Source organism: Gadus chalcogrammus, chromosome 21 (assembly GCF_026213295.1).
Source record: "Gadus chalcogrammus isolate NIFS_2021 chromosome 21, NIFS_Gcha_1.0, whole genome shotgun sequence".
Taxonomy (NCBI): Eukaryota; Metazoa; Chordata; class Actinopteri; order Gadiformes; family Gadidae; genus Gadus; species Gadus chalcogrammus.
Genome location: NC_079432.1, coordinates 13,109,605 through 13,127,195, shown reverse-complemented (window position 1 = coordinate 13,127,195; position 17,591 = coordinate 13,109,605). Strand labels below are relative to the sequence as shown.

Sequence of the window (17,591 nt, the reverse complement as noted above, 5' to 3'; positions counted from 1 at the left end):
AGCGGTGTCAATCACGCAAGGCAACAGCCAGCTGGTCTGGAGCAGTTAGGGTTAGGTGTCTTGCTTAGGGACACCTTGACACACCTTGATCTAGCCATTTAACCCACTCTACCCCCTGAGCCATGAACAAGCTGACGTGTCTACAGAAAGCAGAGATGCAGAAAAGTTTATTAACGTATGTTTGGATATCAGACCATTCTATTAAATGTTATTAACATGATCAGTTGTTGTTATTTTAATAATAAGAATAACATTTAAAACTTGTAGCAGATTCTCAAAAGTTCAAAACAGGTTATGGAACCACATGCCAAATTGATTGGCCAAAATAAACGTGTAAAAAGTAATTGTATCGCAATAATGAATAAATAGACAGCCAATAAACATATTTGTCAAACTTCCATTCTCCATACAAGTTTTATTACTGTATTCATGAATGACCCTGAAAGTTCATGAGTTGTTCAAAGGACTCTGAACACGCTGTTGTACATCTGCCTTTTCAGCTGTAAGATTTCCTCTTCTGTGTATTTTGACTCAAATACATATCCATCATTCCTTCCACTAGGTAAGGCTTGGCTGAAGATAGAGTCCTCAGTTGATCCGCACATTGGTATTCATTTCACGCTAACAAGACAACTGAAACTCAAAGAGCCAAACTCCAAGCAGATTCACCAGGTTGATATTGCGGAGGCCGGGTGAAAAGCAGGAGAAAGAGTTTGAAAACCCTGAAGATCCGGCTTATATATTTGTAGGCAATTGTTAGGCAACCTTAAGTAGGGGTGGTTCATGAATTTTAAATGATGTCTCATAAAGACTTTTCCCTTGTTTATACAGGTCCACACTAGGACAGTACATAATTTGCTACCCTAACCAACCCTAACCCTAACCCATTCAGAAAAAATGAGTAGGCCTACATGACAAACAAATAAAATAGTTAGGGTAATGAAATGGTCTCTCTCGCTCGTGTCGCTATATTTAATAGGAAATTGATTTGATTGAACTGTGAATACGAAAAATAATGTGATATTGTGGTTCGTGATCCGGCCTGGAAAAAAGCAGGATATGACTTTTTTGCCAAAACCATCATAGAGACTGCAGCCTGATCGTCCTGGGATCGGGAAAGATTACGCAAGAAGATAATTCTACTTTCAGGTCACACTTATTCACACGAAGAGATTCATATTAGCCTGTAAATATGCAGCTTCATGATCATCATGTATCCTCCTTAAATCTTTTTTGACAATAATAAAAAATCTATACATACAGTACTACCATGTATCGGAAAACCACAGACAAGGTTTTCAGTGTTAACTCAGCAACAGATGAGGAATGAAAAGACAGCATGGGTGACATAATGCATAGTCAAGTCATGGTTGAAAGAGTTGGACAAGTAGGCTCATTAGGCTATATAAAGTGTGTGGAAAAAAGTTACTTCATGTAAAAACTTGACAGGTTTATTGCAGAGATTTGGATGCAAACTACTTTACCTTTGTGTAACCATAAGGAATGCAAGTTACCAAAATTGATAAGACATTGATCAATTGATTAAACAATTAAGAAATCGACTAGTACTTAAACATAATTACATATCTACTTCCAACACTTCCCAACCTCATTAGTTGGTGTCCATCTATGTTATTTTCGTCCTCCAGTCTCCAGGAATATGCAGAGGTCTATTTCTGTCTCACTTCACGACTAAAACATTATGGCCCAGCAAATAGCCAGAAACTTGAGTTTTGCCAGCCTGGCTTACCATGGAGAAGCTCACAGTAACAGCTCACTGAGAAACAGCGCCCTACTTCTTTCATGCCATTGGCCTGAATTATAATTTATATAGAGCTTGTTGCCATAGCAGCAAAATCCTACTTCAGCTCCTTGACAGTCATACTGCAATATGCAGCAGTTTGTAAAAGCACTACAGCTGTAAATAATTTGAGTTTAAAGAGTATAAACCAACTAAGATAGCAAAACAAATTAGATGACTGCACAATGGGCGTTATTAGAAAAAAAACATTTGTCGAAAAAAAAGAAGGTATTTGGCGATAAAAAGAAAATCGTAAATAGCATTGGTATGGAGCAGGTTTTATGTCACAGAGTCAAAGTCAAAGCTTTAATGTCAATTCCAACAAATGTACAGGACAAATAGAATAATCAAAATTCTGTTTGTCTCTGACCCACGGTGCATGAGAGGAACAGCAGTCTAGATCACTGGAAGGATAAGATGACACCTAACATTGAAGAAGTGACGCAAACAAACCTACATTCAAACAACACCTAGCACCACAACAACTAAATTCCGTAATTAGTAAATCAAGTTTGGTTTCTCAGTACAGGGATCAGAAGACTCCATTTAATAATGAATTCATACTAAAATACCAGAAAGGGATACCAAAAATCTTGTATGTATTTTTTTAATGAAATTGAGTTTGTACGTAGGACTGTGCAATGTTTTAAAAGGTGGCCCTTGGTGGGTTTGGGAGGCGATTATATCTGAAAGCTTCTACTTGACACAATGAAGCGCGAATATATGAATCAGCCAATTAGTGACGAGGGTAACCAATTAATGCTTTGATGCTGCTGAAACTGTCTGCTGATGCCATGCCACGTCACTTCTACTCCTGACACCTCACCAGGGGGAAGGCAGCCGCGGCCGGCAAGCCCACGCCCTCTGACGTGTGTACAAAGAATGTATTTTGATCATTTGCATCGCTAAAAGGCTTTTTTGTTCATCATTAGTTTGACATCTTTCCCAAATACTGCATGTACTGATCCTGGATGCAAATGATCCTGTTTAATTGGGCAGTGAGCCTGCTCATATTAACTTGATGATACATACAGATATCATTGATAAGTTTGAATTATTACAAAACGACTTTCTAACATGACATCAACAAATATAACTTTAAGGTGCCAATAAGCACCGTCATGACTGCATAATAAGCCTTGTGAGGCCTATAGACTACAAAGTCTGCAAATGTGATGTGCCTGATGACCTCATGCTGTTTGATTTCTGTGTTATCATAAGTCATTAACTCACTAATCAGTGTGTCTACATTTCTACAAACGGGTGGTGGTGTGGGAAGATGTAAGGCTCGATTTGAGACTTGATCACTGGACGTTTGATATTCTAATACATCAGTTGTTAATTACGATCCATGTCAAGGGATTACCCATGTTAAGCATGGAGGGTTCTTTTATTAAAGGATGTCATGCTGATGGTTATGCACCCTTCCTAAATAAACTCCAGACACAAACCGACCCCAAGGCCGCTTTGACTTTGACTCAAAGATGTCTCAAATGAGTGACCTCAACAGTTTGCTGTTTGACTGAATCAACGTTGTCATGCTGTTAAGGTGATTCTTCTAATGTATTTTGCAGCCTTATCTCAGCGTCCTCCATATGCATCCTTTACCTTGGTGCAAGTGACAATACAGCAGGAAAGCGATTCATCACAATTCACCGAATGCTTCGTACCCAATTTTGTACATATACTACAGGTTTGATTTAATAATGCGAAATACGCATTGGACGGATGGCAGAAGCAGCATCCCCATCAGGATTAACCCTGGACACACCGCTCGGCCTGGGGCTTAGCTCATGTCTGGTCCCGAAAATCCCCTTATGCACATCGTCGACCCCGTCTTACCTTGGTCAGCTGCGCTATTTTCTTGCTCATCTTCAGGTGCAGGTCGTGGGTATACTCCATGGCGATGCCCGGCTGGAACGCCGTGGCGGACGGGGATCCGGAGCTGTATTTGCCCGCTCCGGTGGACGGCTGGCCAGCAGGGCTGTAGTACTGCTGCCAACCCGAACCGGTCGCCATCTTCACGATAATGCTTTAGATTTTCCCTCCCCGCCAAAAGATTGAGTTTCTATCCGCGAGAACGAACCAGTCTGCCCACTGACGGAGGGCAGGACAGGCAGTGGCGGCGGAGTCCTTCGCCACCCGAAACCCTGGCACGAAACGCACCCGCGGACCCGAGCCTTGTTGGCCCGTTCGCCTGCTAAAATATCAGGGTCATTTTTGCGCAGGTCAGGATAATAACACGATGCTAACGTCGAATGCTAGTCTATTTATCCCGACGGAAGACGTCAGAGCCCGGTCGTTGCTGTAGTGTGTATCCATCAACACGCTCTGCGGGCTAGCCGTCGCGGAATACACTCAAAACAGAACGACTAGAGGCTATCATATCGGTAAAACAGGTCTTTATGGTGTCAGAACACGGCAGTAACCCGGCGGTGAGTCGGTATCCCCGAGTGGTTGAGGTGGTGAAGACATGTGGGCACTGGGCACCTGTCTCCTCCGAAATAGTCCAGGAGGGGAAGGTTCGCCTCCTCGGTGCGTCGCGGCTCGGGAGAAGCACTGCTCTTGTTGAAGTGGCACGCACGCGCACGTGTATGTGTAAAGAGCAGAGAGTCGGTGCGCGTTTGTGCGCGCGCGTGTATGTGTAAAGACCAGAGAGTCGCCGCCGTGTGTGTGTGTGTGTGTGTGTGTGTGTGTGTGTGTGTGTGTGTGTGTGTGTGTGTGTGTGTGTGTGTGTGTGTGTGTGTGTGTGTGTGTGTGTGTGTGTGTGTGTGTGCGCGTGCGTGTGTGTGTAAAGAGCAGGGAGTTTGTGCTGTTTGTGTGTGCGCGTGTATGTGTGAAGACCAGAGTCGCTACTGTTTATGTGCGCGTGCGCGTGTGTTAGTGTGCAGTAGCTAGGACGGGCTGAGCTGTTGCTATAGCCCTACGCCTGTTGCCATGGATCACCACCTCAATAGTTTACCCGATTGTTGATTACGTCAGTTCCGTTCGCTGGCCCTTTATTGTGGAGAAATCTCTGTAGTTTACATTCAGCCCCCTTTTCCTTTGAGGAGGATGAGCGCTGGTGGGAAAAGGCGCCTTTCTATCCTCTAAGTTCTGCTTGCATGTAAAACATCCCCAGTCCATTTGACAATGGGACTATGACGTCAACATAATAGTTGTTTATAGGCTAAATGTTGATGATATTCCAAAGTTGTATATGAAAAGTCCAAAACGTCTATGGTTGTATCCTCGTCCAGTCTACACATGTGTTGTTACACTTCTCATTACATTGCATTATCCGAGCTTTCGATTGTGACCCCGTAGAAGGGGTTAAGGATTAACACGGCACAGGACATTCCAAATGATCAACTCTACAATGAAACGTAGTGATGCATGTGTTACTCTTGTTACACATCCATCTGAACGTGTTTTAATTGATCCATCATCAATTAAAACATGGTGGTTTCATTATTATGTTAGCCATTAACAGTTAAAAGTGCTCAATTTGGCGGCAACTGAGGTGTTTCAAGCCTATATTGTTTCTCAGAGAGAGAGAGAGAGAGAGAGAGAGAGAGAGAGAGAGAGAGAGAGAGAGAGAGAGAGAGAGAGAGAGAGAGAATCAGGTTTAACCGATCTCTTCCAAAACTGCAGCCCAGCTTTGGCACACTTGAGGTATATGGTTCAATTTAGCAGAAAAAATATTCTAGGCCAAAAGTATACAAACGCAAGGATGCTGCTTTATTTTTTTTCCCCCACAATATCGGTCATGTTGTTTCCAATATCTGTAACGATTATACTCAGCAGCCAACGAAGAGTCTCAGGACACTGAATAAAGTGAAAAGCAAAGTATTAACTAAGAAGCCAGGCATATAACACAGGTAAGGCCAAACAAAACAAACTAGCACATCTAAGGAATCAATCTTAAGGAAAACTGTCAAAAGGTCCAACAGCAATACATCCAGGCAGGGAATAGGCGAAACAAAGAATCAGGGAGACTAGAAATCCAATACATGCTGAAAGGGGTGGTGTTCACATTGGGGAACAAAAACATTCGGTCAAGGTAACGAAGAGAACAGGGAAGACGTATGCAATCAGAGTAGGTTCTGGATAACCAATGGGAACAAAGAGTAGGAGGACATCTAGTGGGGGAAACAGAAATGACAGGATGTGACAATATCGCCTGTCGGGTTTATCTCTTCCAAATAGACAGCACAACTTTGGCCCACTTGAAGTAAGACAGTATCATTTTGGAGTAGAATGAAGGAAATCATTTTCTTGTCCAAAACACAAGTGTAGCTCTTCTTTTCACCATCGTCATTGCAATCCCATATCTCCTGTCAGGTTTATTCCAGCATTTCCAACGTACAGCCCATCTTTGGCACATACTTGAAGTAAGACACGGTTACAAGGTAATGGAGACTGGAGGCAAAATTATACTATGTCAAAATGTAAAAAATCTTAAGGTCATCCCTGTTTCTCTTTTTTCCCACAGTTGATGTCTTACGTCTACGTTTTGTCCGATCCTGCTCATCCTCAAATCTCTTCAAACATAAACCCCGGTTTTGGTACAGTTGCTTTACACGACTACATGTTGGAGGAAAGAAATATTCTTGGGTCAAAGTGAAAACAAACAATAAGGGTCCCCTTATTGTATTATGTTACCATCATCATCATCACCCCAGCCTCAATTCCCCCCTAATATCAGAGTCATTACAGAGGACATTATAGTAGAGGACAGACTCCTACGAAAACCCATTTTTGGTACTCATCGACCCCCTCTCCTCAAGAAACCGAATGAGCATGTCAGGACCTTCCTCTGCATCATTCCGCACGTCACAGAGGTAAGCGCAAGGGGCCTGTATGACAGAGGGCTGGAGGCCTCTGTTCCAGGCTTTTGAACCGGGACTACCACGGCATGCTTCCAAACCCACATCAGGACCCTCTCCTCCTACGCTCTGCTGAACAAAGACAAAACCTCCATCAGCATAATTCACCCAAATCCCGAAACGGATCATAGAAACAGGCCCTCTGTAGCCAGAGCCATATCGCCCGCCGCTAAAAGAGCCCCCATCAGCACATCCAACGTGAAGCACACATCAAAAGGGCTCTCTTTATACCCATCCCACCGAAGATCAAGCCCTGCAGCCATCTGAGCAGCATGCCCTGTTCTGGTCCGCCCACCTACATCCTAGTGCTGCCGAATGCATTGCCCCAGCACATTGGCCTTGCTAACACGCACACACGACTCCCAAACCGGCCTAACACTCCGTCTACATCTGCCTGAAATAGGGCAAACAACCCCCTACACCTCTGTGAGGGACGTCCTCCTCCCCGATGCAAGCCCTCCAACATGCTGATTTAATGTCCCGGCTCACCTCAACCCTAACTCTTTGGTACCCCAATACTGTACCTTCTACAAGGAAGCTCCTCGACCTCCTTTCAGCCCTATTCCTAGCCTTTACTGACTCATCGAATGCCTTATTCCACCCCAGCACTACCTTCCTGGGCCAAAAAGCTGCCTTTAGGGAAACCGCCTCCGTAGCAGCAGACAACACAGGGGAAGAAAAACACCTCCACTGATTCATCACTGACACTATCTAATCCTCTTAGACACATCCTAATGCATCCCATTCTTCCTTTCCCAAATCAAACAGTCGTTCCCTACCAGTAGTCTCACACAGCAGATTCCCTCCCCACCTACGGAGTATGGGGAAATGATCACCGTCAACAGCATATGATAACCCCCAATACTTCCCACTCAGCCTTACATATGGCATGACTATCATTTACACCCACCCTATCCTTCCTAAAGTTTCCTCCATTACACGACCAACACAATCCAATGTTGAGCTACCCCACAACGGGTTATGTCCATGAAAGTCCCCACCAAAGAGATAGCAGGCAGGGAAACTGCTTCGAAAACTCTCTTGAGTGCATCCACTGACATTAGAGTGAACGGTTTATAATAATTTCACAAAGAAACCATTTCCCTTACCCATAACCCCCCATACCTCCACCAATACACACTTATCTCTCTATAGTGACTCATCACTTCCTATACTGAAGAAGACCCTCTCTATAGGGTTGCACCTTCCCCAACAGGCATTCTCAGCCTATCACGTTGAACACATACTTATCCTGGGGTAACAAAATCAAGCCAGCAGCCGTGTCTACACAGATACAATCCGGTTTGACCTGGATCTCCCTCATTAACTTTTTTCATTATTGGCCATTGCCTTTGAGGCTTCTTGTATTCAAAAGCAAGATTAAGGAAGTTCTTATCTTGTTCTTAAGTGTTCTTATTCACTTTTGCAGCTTCACAGGGGGTCTGAGATAATTGAAGCCCAAAAACACAAGACCCCTGAGATAATTGTGTGGAGTGTGTGGGAATGCTGGTTGAAGCAGCCCCACTTAGCCTGAGTCAGACTGATTGGATGGGGGTTGGGTGAGGCTGCAAACCTGTTGCACTTTGAGTAATCAATGTGCAAAGGTTACATCGGCCATCTCCAAACACACTCAGAGGTGTCCTGCATGGCAACATGTTGTATCAGCAGCAAACATTACAATAAACAAATGAGCAACATTTGCCACATTTGCATAACCGCAATCTGATTGGCCGACGGATCCGCCGCTGCCTGAAAAGTTGAACATTCCTCAACTTTTTGATGCAGGCCACAGAGCCTGATGGACGGACGGACCCACAATGCATTTCGCGAGCGCCCCATGCAAAGTCAATGTGATCCGTCGACGGACGGAGGTAGTGTGAACAAGGTCTGACATAGTCTATGTGGCACCCTATGCACAAAAAACTCACACCCTTTCTCTCTCCAGGCATAAAACAATCCACGGGCCAGGAACCCAATCCTTTCAACGCCAAAAGCTTACCCTGATGCTCTGACCGAAACAAAACCAGTAGTGATCCCTACTCCTTAAAATTAAGCCCACATCTGACTGCTTCCTGCTCTGGTTGAGGACCAGTACTTCAATTGGTTAAGCCTTGTCCCCCACCTCAAAAGAATCATGTCAATCTATCCATGCCTCCTTCCTGTTCACCTCTCCTTCACCTTTCGCTACTGGCGTGACCTAAGAGCCAGTCCTTCTGGTCCCTGCTCACATGAAGACCATTCCTCTCCTCCTTCCTGCATCTTGTCTGAGTCGGACATTGATGCAACCACTAGTGCCACCTGCTGTTGAGCCCACCTTTGTCACCACTTCTATGACCTTGTCTCTTGGAATTTTCGGTTCTAACTTCAGTGTAACATTTGAAGTTTATTGTTTTCAATATATTTCCATAGTTGTAGGCACTATCAGGTGCTACTTGCCCCCCCCCCCTCTCCCCCATGTTGCCACTATCTCCATTTCATGCATTATGTATTATTATTTATTATGTTTATATAAAACGCATACTTCAAGATGCAAATCCACACAAATTTCATCCCCATATATCAAAATGGCAACATTGATTTCATATGTTCATATACATTTTTGTTTAGTTATTTGATTTTACTTGTAGCTCATGTGAAGAAGTGATTTTCACTTATTTTAACGTTTATTTTGCCTCCGTATGTCACATCAGGTGAGCCCGTCTCCATGGAAATACAACCTGAACTGTCAGAGTTTAGGAAAACACCTGTACATCTTTATAAAGTTGGACTTTAAACACTATATATACTATTTGTTAAGCAGAGACTAGATTTTTTATTTAAAACAGTAAGAACTCACCAAAATGGAAACTGGTGGTTATAAATGCATATTAATTCAAAAGTGCATGATTGAAAGGTATATTCCTAGGGAAGAATGTTACTGGAAATACTCCAAATTAACTGTATTTGCTAACCAATATTACTGCTGTTGCTTCAAGCCCCAACTGAGGCTAAGACAACATAAGCAAGACTTGAAACATAACAGCTTTTATTAATTCAAGCAAACTGTTACAGTCAACAGTTACATAAGTTACATGGTATTCAGTAATGTATTATCTTTTTTTTTTGCAAACCATGGCCCCACCGGAACCCCAATTTTTTTACACAAACATAGAAACGTCTAACCCATACAAGCGCAGGCAAGTAGCAACAGCACAATACATTCATCAACTCGACAGTACGTTTCATACAAACAATAAGGCAATTATAAGAAAATAAAAACAAATGAAAAGAAAACAGAGATGACAGACATCAGTCATCAAATGAAAAGCCCAGGACTTTTCAGAGCAATGTCTTGGGTTTCCTTCTTGTTTTTTTCTCTCTGATTTCCTTCTTGGTAGTTTTTCCGGGGTAAACATTAACTCTGTTCTAGTCACCAGACGTGGTTAGACTCTTCATTAGTAAAAAGAAAGAAGAGAGAGACGGGAGAAAGGAGCTGCCTTGAGTGTTTGGTCGAGTGGTATGTACCCAGAGTTGGTCAGACGACTGACATTTGCAAAAATAAAATCAAAGAATGTGCAGTGTGACAGGAGTGTGTGTGTGTCGCTCCTGTGAATGGCTCAGGCAGAACGCAAATATACAGTATACTCAGTAAACATCACAAGAGCATTGTATGTCTGGTCACTGGACCATAAGTCTGCGTTTGATGGTGCACGTGATCGTGTGAATCAGATGGTGCACGTGGTCCTCCAGGATCCAATGACCGGGAAACTCATCTGAACATCTGGTGGCCTAAATTGTTTCAGAGGCAAAAGTAGTGGAGTGGATCTGGTAGATATGCACGTATATGGTCAAATAAAAGACCATGTACACATACTGGTCAACCTTCAGTTCCATCACAATCGTCACCACACGTCATTTCATCCAAATATTTTTTTGCTTTTCAAATTATAAAACAAATTAGTGGTGATGTCAGAGCAAACATAAGACGAAAACACAAAGGACACCTTGGGCCTTGAGCAACAGTGCTGCTTCTCTCCAAATCATCTGCACTGGAAATGAATGGCCTATTACAACTGCACATGTGTCGGAAAAATAGTAAATAAGATGATAAAAAAATAAGTCTGCATCCGTTCAATAACACTTTCAACCACAAGGTGGCAACAATATACAACAAAGCTAAGACAGCGGCACATGCCGCTTCTTTTGAACCAGTTTTTCTCTGCTCTCACGTTGACACACAGCTAGATGTGTAATAAAAATTAGGGGTTCTTATAACGTTTTGCTTTTTTTTTTTCATGTAGAACAGAACTGTACACAAGTCGGATTTCGGAAAGGAGAAAGTAAACTCAAGAAAACTAACCAAAAGTTAACAAGGTCTATGTGGTAATGTAGAAAGAGTAACTTAAGGAACCACTGACGGGACCCTAGAATGACAAAGAGATCCTCGCCGGAACATGAACGCCCCACAGAAGAGCGGGCTGGAAGGAGAGAGGGACAAAGAAGAGAGAGGGAGATGTGGAAAGACCAAAAAAATGAGGAATTCCGTAAATGGAAAGGCCTCTTCCTGGGATTGGTTTCTGATCGCACAACTCTGTTTCCCTGCTCCTTTCCGACGCCTCTCCTCCTCCTCCTCCTCCTCTTCCTCCTCCTCCTCCTCCTCACTCCATCCAGTCCCCCTCGTCGAACTCCGACTCGTCCTCCGAGTCCGAGTACTCGACGGCGATGCGCCGCGACAAGATGGTGGCCACGTCGTTGCCCACCCTCTTGTGCTTGGCCTCCTGCTCCCGCTGCTCCTCCACCTTCCGCAGCTGGATGCCTGGTGGGGGGGGGGGGGGAATCAGCCAATCATAAACCTTCTCCTTGACAATGACAACGTCCTCACATTACCCATGTTCAAATAGAGCTATTGTACTACCGGTATTTATTTTGTGTATGGAAGGGAAGGTGAGAAGGGAGAGATGAAAAGAGAGGTGTTGTGTGGGACAGAGAGAGAAAGACAGGGTGACAGTTTACTTTATCCTTAACCACTCTTTCTGCTCGGTTCTGTTCAAAATAAAGGAGAATGTTTTCCGTGCTTCAGTTGTGGATGGCAAGATGGAGAGAGAAAGACAGGGATGGAAAGAGAGGGAGGTAGTGTTTTTGTCCGTCTAAAAATAAATAATTCTTGAACGCTACTAAAATAGAGCCCAACTTCTTTGGATGGAAAAAGATTAGACCCTTTCTGAAAACGAAAAATGAAAACGATAGAAAGGTGTGGGCTCTCCGATGAAAGCAAACAGACGAGTGTGTGTGTGTGTGTGTGTGTGTGCGTCCCACGCACCTTTGCGGATGGCCTCCAGCAGGACGCTGCGGGCGTCGCTGATGGGCGGCAGGTTGGTGGGCGGGTGCCTCTTGCCGTGGCCCCCGTCGTGGCCGCTGGTGTGGGGCGAGGCCATGGCCCCCGCCGAGGGGAAGGCCGGGATGGGGGGCGGGCCCGGCGGACACGGGGAGCCCCTCCCCCCGTGGAAGGGCAGGGGCGGAGGCGGGGGCGGCGGCGGTGGCAGGGCGGCGCCGTCCGGCTGGCCGAAGGTGGAGGAGCCCGGCGGCGGCGGGGGGCCCTTGTCCAGGACCTGCTGGAGGCGGGCCGGGGAGGAGGAGTGGAGGGGCGGGGCCACGGGGGGCGGCGCCGGGTGCAGCACCCCCGCAGAGATCTGCAGCGGGGCGGGCGCGGGCGGGATGGCCGGCGGCTGCTGCTGGTGATGGTGGTGGTGGTGGTGGTGCTGCTGGAGGGGCAGCGGGGGGACGGCCGGGGGAGGGGTGCCCCGCGGGCCCGCCCCGGAGGAGGGCAGGGGGGGAGGCGGGGGGGGAAGCGGAGGGGGCGGGGGCGGGGTGAGGGAGTTGAGGCCCGCCGTCCGGGCAGGAGACTGAGGTCTGCTGTCGGAATAACCTGAACTGGAGCTGAGAGAGGGAGAGGGAGAGGGAGAGGGAGAGGGAGAGGGAGAGGGAGAGAGAGAGAGAGAGAGAGAGAGAGAGAGAGAGCGAGAGAGAGAGCGAGAGCGAGAGAGAGAGAGAGAGCGAGAGAGACAGACACAGACAGAGACAGAGAGTTAATACAAGTAGATCTTAAGCTTTGAGAGAGAGAGAGCGAATCGATAATGTAGTTCCACAAAACACAAAGCCTTCTGTTCTACCGATGGCAACACAAATCAAGCACGCTTCATCAATGAAGGTGATGTTGTTGGTGGGTTCAGGGTCTAGTTAATCCCACAAATCAGACTTTAGTTTACTCATTTAAAATGTGATGGCAGACAAGCCTAAACCTGAGTGAACAAGCGTTTCTTTTTCTCACACTTCACGCTTGTTATGACCACTCATGTCGCTGGAAGCGGGATGTGTAAACATTAATTGGCTATTAACAGTGAACATAATGTCTCACTTCTTACCAACAGTAAGAAACTGTCTCTAAAGGTTGAAATCAACACCGTGTAGACTGGCCGGTGTACACGCTTAATTAAAACCCCCTTCTCCAAGCTCCGTCTCCTCGCAGGAATCAGTGTCTCTTGGTTAGGACGTCTCGGTAATGAAACAGGAAACGGGGCGTTGCTCCGCCCTTTCAGTTCTTGGTTCCCATCCCAGATTGTGCGCACAATCTCGGGGCTGGATGCTAGCCTGAAGGCTGCCTCACCGGCTTACTGGGTTGTGGGACGGGGGAGAATCTTTCCCCCCTCCGTTTTTCATTTTGACACATTTACAAGCCAACATGGAAGCCTGGGTAGTGCTCAGTGACACTTTATTCCTTTCCCTTTGAGGATTGTGCAGGCAGCTTCAGGATGAAGCTTCCTGGACAGATTTGCCGCTCCCCCTCGTATTGAAAATCATATCAACTGTCACAAATCAATCCCAATCAAATATATCACAGTACCGATGGGGAGGACACCAGCTTGAGTCCAGCCCCCCCCCCCCCCCCCCCCCGGACCGCCGGCGCCCTGTTGATCCCCCTTCTGATCCGGGGATCTCTCCGTCTCTCTGTGCTGTGGGTTAGTCAGGTCTCATACCCGGCTGTCATCCCTCCCTCCTTCCATCTCTTACTTCTCTCATTGTTGTGTTTTTTTATCCCCCATATCCCCGCTCTGGTGGAGCTGAACCGCATACAAGGAAGGGATAACCGGCTGCTCTAGAGTATGAAGAGGATTCAGATTCAAAGAGTGTGAGGCGTGTGTGTGTATATGAGAGAGAGAGAGAGAGAGAGAGAGAGACAGAGACAGAGACAGAGACAGAGACAGAGACAGAGACAGAGAGAGAGAGAGACAGAGAGACAGAGAGACAGAGAGAGACAGAGAGACAGAGAGACAGAGAGAGACAGAGAGACAGAGAGACAGAGAGACAGAGACAGAGACAGAGACAGAGAGAGAGACAGAGAGACAGAGACAGACACAGAGACAGAGACAGAGACGGAGAGAGACAGAGACAGAGACAGAGACAGAGAGAGAGAGAGAGAGAGAGAGAGAGAGAGAGAGGGAGAGACAGAGAGACAGAGAGAGACAGAGAGACAGAGAGAGACAGAGAGACAGAGAGACAGAGACAGAGACAGAGAGACAGAGACAGAGAGACAGAGACAGAGACAGAGACAGAGACGGAGAGAGACAGAGACAGAGACAGAGAGAGAGAGAGAGAGAGAGAGAGAGAGAGAGAGAGAGAGACAGAGACAGACACAGAGACAGAGACAGAGACGGAGAGAGACAGAGACAAGGACAGAGACAGAGACAGAGACAGAGACAGAGACAGAGACAGAGACAGAGAGAGAGAGAGAGACAGACAGAGAGAGACAGAGACAGAGAGAGACAGAGACACAGACACAGACAGAGAGAGGGAGCGAGAGAGAGAGAGAGAGTGAGTGAGAGACGGAGACATCGACAGAGGGAGACAGACAGAGACAAAGACACAGACACAGACAGAGAGAGAGAGAGAGGGCGAGAGACAGCGAGAGAGAGAGAGAGTCTGTGTGTTTGGCGCACGCATTACAATCTGCTTGTTCAAAAGCCTCGCTTTTGAATAAGCATTATGCACATGGTTTTATCCGCTAGATGTATATAGTTCCTTATACCACGGTCTGCGGGAATACTCGATTCTGATTGGATGCAGGGTGTACGGACACCTGGACAAGTAGTTCCGTCAAATTGTCTGTTTACCGTTCTCAATTAATGCGCTAGCTGGCGTATCGTCTCTAAAATAGTAGTAACCATAGCAACGGGAAACAAAACAAAGCTGAGCGGACTATAATACCTCCCGCTACCTCCCGTTCTAAAGTCGTAGCTATGGCCCGTCCTAATTACTGGAGGAGTGAACAACGTTTCCGTTGCATGAGAACCCAACGGGCGTGTAATGGTGGTTCCGGGTATTAGTCAGACCCTCAGGCGTAACCAGGCAAACAAATGTATGTTTTGTGGAAAACTTTATATTCGGATTGTAAAACGCATGAAAATATAAATGAATGGTCTTAATTTGGTCACCGTTGGTAAGTGACCGTGGTATAAGCGGGATAATGCCCTTCGAGGTGTCCATTATCAGGAATTAATGGACTTCGCGGAGGCAACCGTCCTCCGCTTCGCGTCGGACGGTTCACGCCTCCACGTCGTCCATTAATTCCTGATAATGGACACCTCGTCGGGCATTATCCCTTACATATAAACCAGCGCTCTCTAACTCTTCTACTGCAGCTATTTACTCCATTAAAAAAAATCTGAGAATAACTTTTTGCAAGATAAAACGCAGCCAAGGCCTCCACAGGTCAATCCATCCAGGGAATATTTCTATATAATTAGTTTCCTTCTGGTCCTCTTTTGCCCCCTCTACTGTAGCTCGGAGGTAAGGGATGGAGCGCCACGCTACACAGTACTTTTTGTTTCCATAGTAAATAACAGGGGTCAAGAGGTCAATCAGAAGCGGCAACATTCCAACAGGGATAGCTCCGACTCCAGACACTGGAAACTGCCAATGGGCTAACCCTAACCCTAAATAAATCATGCAAAGATAGCATTCAATCTTTGCATTTTGAAAAGATGCATGAAAGACAAGGAATTAGGGGCAAAGTGTAGCGTTGTGTGATTTTATAGGTGCCGATGCGATTGCTTGTTCTGGATTTACGAAGCCCTCGGACCGCATTAAGGACAGCAATAACAATTCACGAACCTTGCGGGCGCGGCCTCTGAGCCACAAACTACTGAGCGGCGGTTTGCATTGCCACTCAACCCCACTCACTCCTCCTTGCTTATGCTGATTGTGGTTAACACAGAGAAACATACAGACAAACACAATGGGTGGAGTGGTATGTTTGCGTGGGGGGGGGGACTCACCTGAGCATGGACGGCGGCAGGATCTCGCCCAGTGCGTGCATGGCAGGGGGTGGCGGCGGGGGGTCGTGGGGTCGCGAGTACACGCGGTCGCCCGTCTGGTTCAGCAGCTCGTTCATCTGGCTGTAGGGCAGGGCGGCCAGCGAGAAGGGCCCGTCCATGTTGTCCATGTACATCGGGGCCCTGGGGATGCCGGGGGACCAGATGTCACGCTATGGGTGTGGGTTCAAGCCCCCTTGATCCCCCCCCCCCCCCCCCGAGAGCAGATCACCTCCAGTAGAATATAATGAAAACACGAAGGACCCCTGAACCCCCCCCCCGCTACTGAGAGAGATATTGTGCGAGGTGTGAAGGATTTTATAGGTGGAAAAGCACCACCGCAATCTCAGCCGCTGCCCAATAAAACAGGCTGAATTTAGGTTGTAATAAGAATTAAAATGCACCAGCAGGGAGTCAAGTCCATAAAACTGTGACTCATGATAACAATGGTGTGCATTCATTCAGCTCGGTGGTGGAGCTCAGAGGTGCTTCTGCACAGCCCACTTACTGAAACTGGATCCGGCGGATCAATGAGCAGCGCCGAGGGGTGAAGGAGAAACAGGGGTTTGTTTTGGTATGCTGGATGAAGTGACCCCTTTGATTACCGCTCCGCTACACAGCTCCACGCTGTCTTCAGCGTTTTACCGGCTCTTGCTCACCGTGTGGGTGCGATGCAGTGTATTATCTCACCAACACAGAGTGGCCTCCTGCATATCCGTCAGCGGTGCCTGTGTACGTACTTGTGGCTCTGGCGTGGACGGAGATAAATGTGTTTTTTTCGTCCACGTTATTTTTCCTAGTCACACTCTGGTTATGGTCCATTATCTGGCAGCCCGTGTTTGAGTGCTGGAGTAAAGCCTGCTTTCACTTGAAAACGCTTGCAAGAATCAATGCTCCAGATTTAAAAAATACAGAACGTTGGACTGCCATAAACCAAAACCGACGGCAACGATATTGTGAAATAAATCCTGAATAAACAGCTCTGGATGAATCTCAGCCTGTATTTGGACAACGCTGATCTTCAAGTCAACATGTCTTCAAATTGTAATTGGAGAACAGGGCATAGTAGTTGACACACAAACACACACGCAAACGCACACACCTGTTGTCATGGTAGGCTGCCATGGAGCCGTTGGCCTCCCTGTGTTGCTTCTCCTCGGCCTCCTCCTGGACAAGCTCCGCCCCCAGTGCCAGCTTCTGCCACTCCTTCTTGCGGTCGTGTGGTGCCCGCGGTACCTTCTCCGACTCCTGGCCACGTTCGATGGCTTTGACCTGGTGGTGATGATGATGATGATGATGATGATGATGATGATGATGATGATGACGGATGTCAGGAGGAGGGAAGGAGAACAGAGAAGGAGGAGAAGAATGGAGTTCAGGGTTTTAGGTTTAAATGGATAAAGGAAAGAAAAAAAATGCAGGAAGAGAAAAGAGTTGCTTCCAGTATATAACAATTTAAAAGGAGACTAAGCCGGGAATCTCACTGTAGTTCACACTTTGGAAGTGATGAAGAGACCAATACAAGTGAGATTTGTGCATTATTGGTATTAGATTCCAACACACATAGTGTTTTCA

General features: G+C 46.4%; 2 protein-coding genes across 3 annotated transcripts in view; both read right to left on the bottom strand.

The window, feature by feature from the left end:
- fam184ab (family with sequence similarity 184 member Ab) overlaps positions 1 to 4,352 on the bottom strand; it is a 46,208-nt gene extending 41,856 nt beyond the window's left edge. Inside the window, exon 1 of the mRNA XM_056581728.1 lies at positions 3,644 to 4,352. Within this exon, the coding sequence (XP_056437703.1) occupies positions 3,644 to 3,820 (177 nt within the window). The 5' untranslated portion in view covers positions 3,821 to 4,352. The remainder of the gene's footprint in view (positions 1 to 3,643) is intronic.
- A 5,344-nt stretch (positions 4,353 to 9,696) lies between these two features.
- Positions 9,697 to 17,591, bottom strand: part of wasf1 (WASP family member 1) — a 53,138-nt gene continuing 45,243 nt past the window's right edge. For both annotated transcript variants that reach the window (XM_056581614.1, XM_056581616.1), the window contains 4 exons: positions 17,119 to 17,288; positions 15,981 to 16,160; positions 11,969 to 12,585; positions 9,697 to 11,464 (listed from right to left, as the gene is read on the bottom strand). In XM_056581614.1, coding sequence (XP_056437589.1) covers positions 11,307 to 11,464; positions 11,969 to 12,585; positions 15,981 to 16,160; positions 17,119 to 17,288 — 1,125 coding nt within the window. In that variant the 3' untranslated portion in view covers positions 9,697 to 11,306. The remainder of the gene's footprint in view (positions 11,465 to 11,968; positions 12,586 to 15,980; positions 16,161 to 17,118; positions 17,289 to 17,591) is intronic.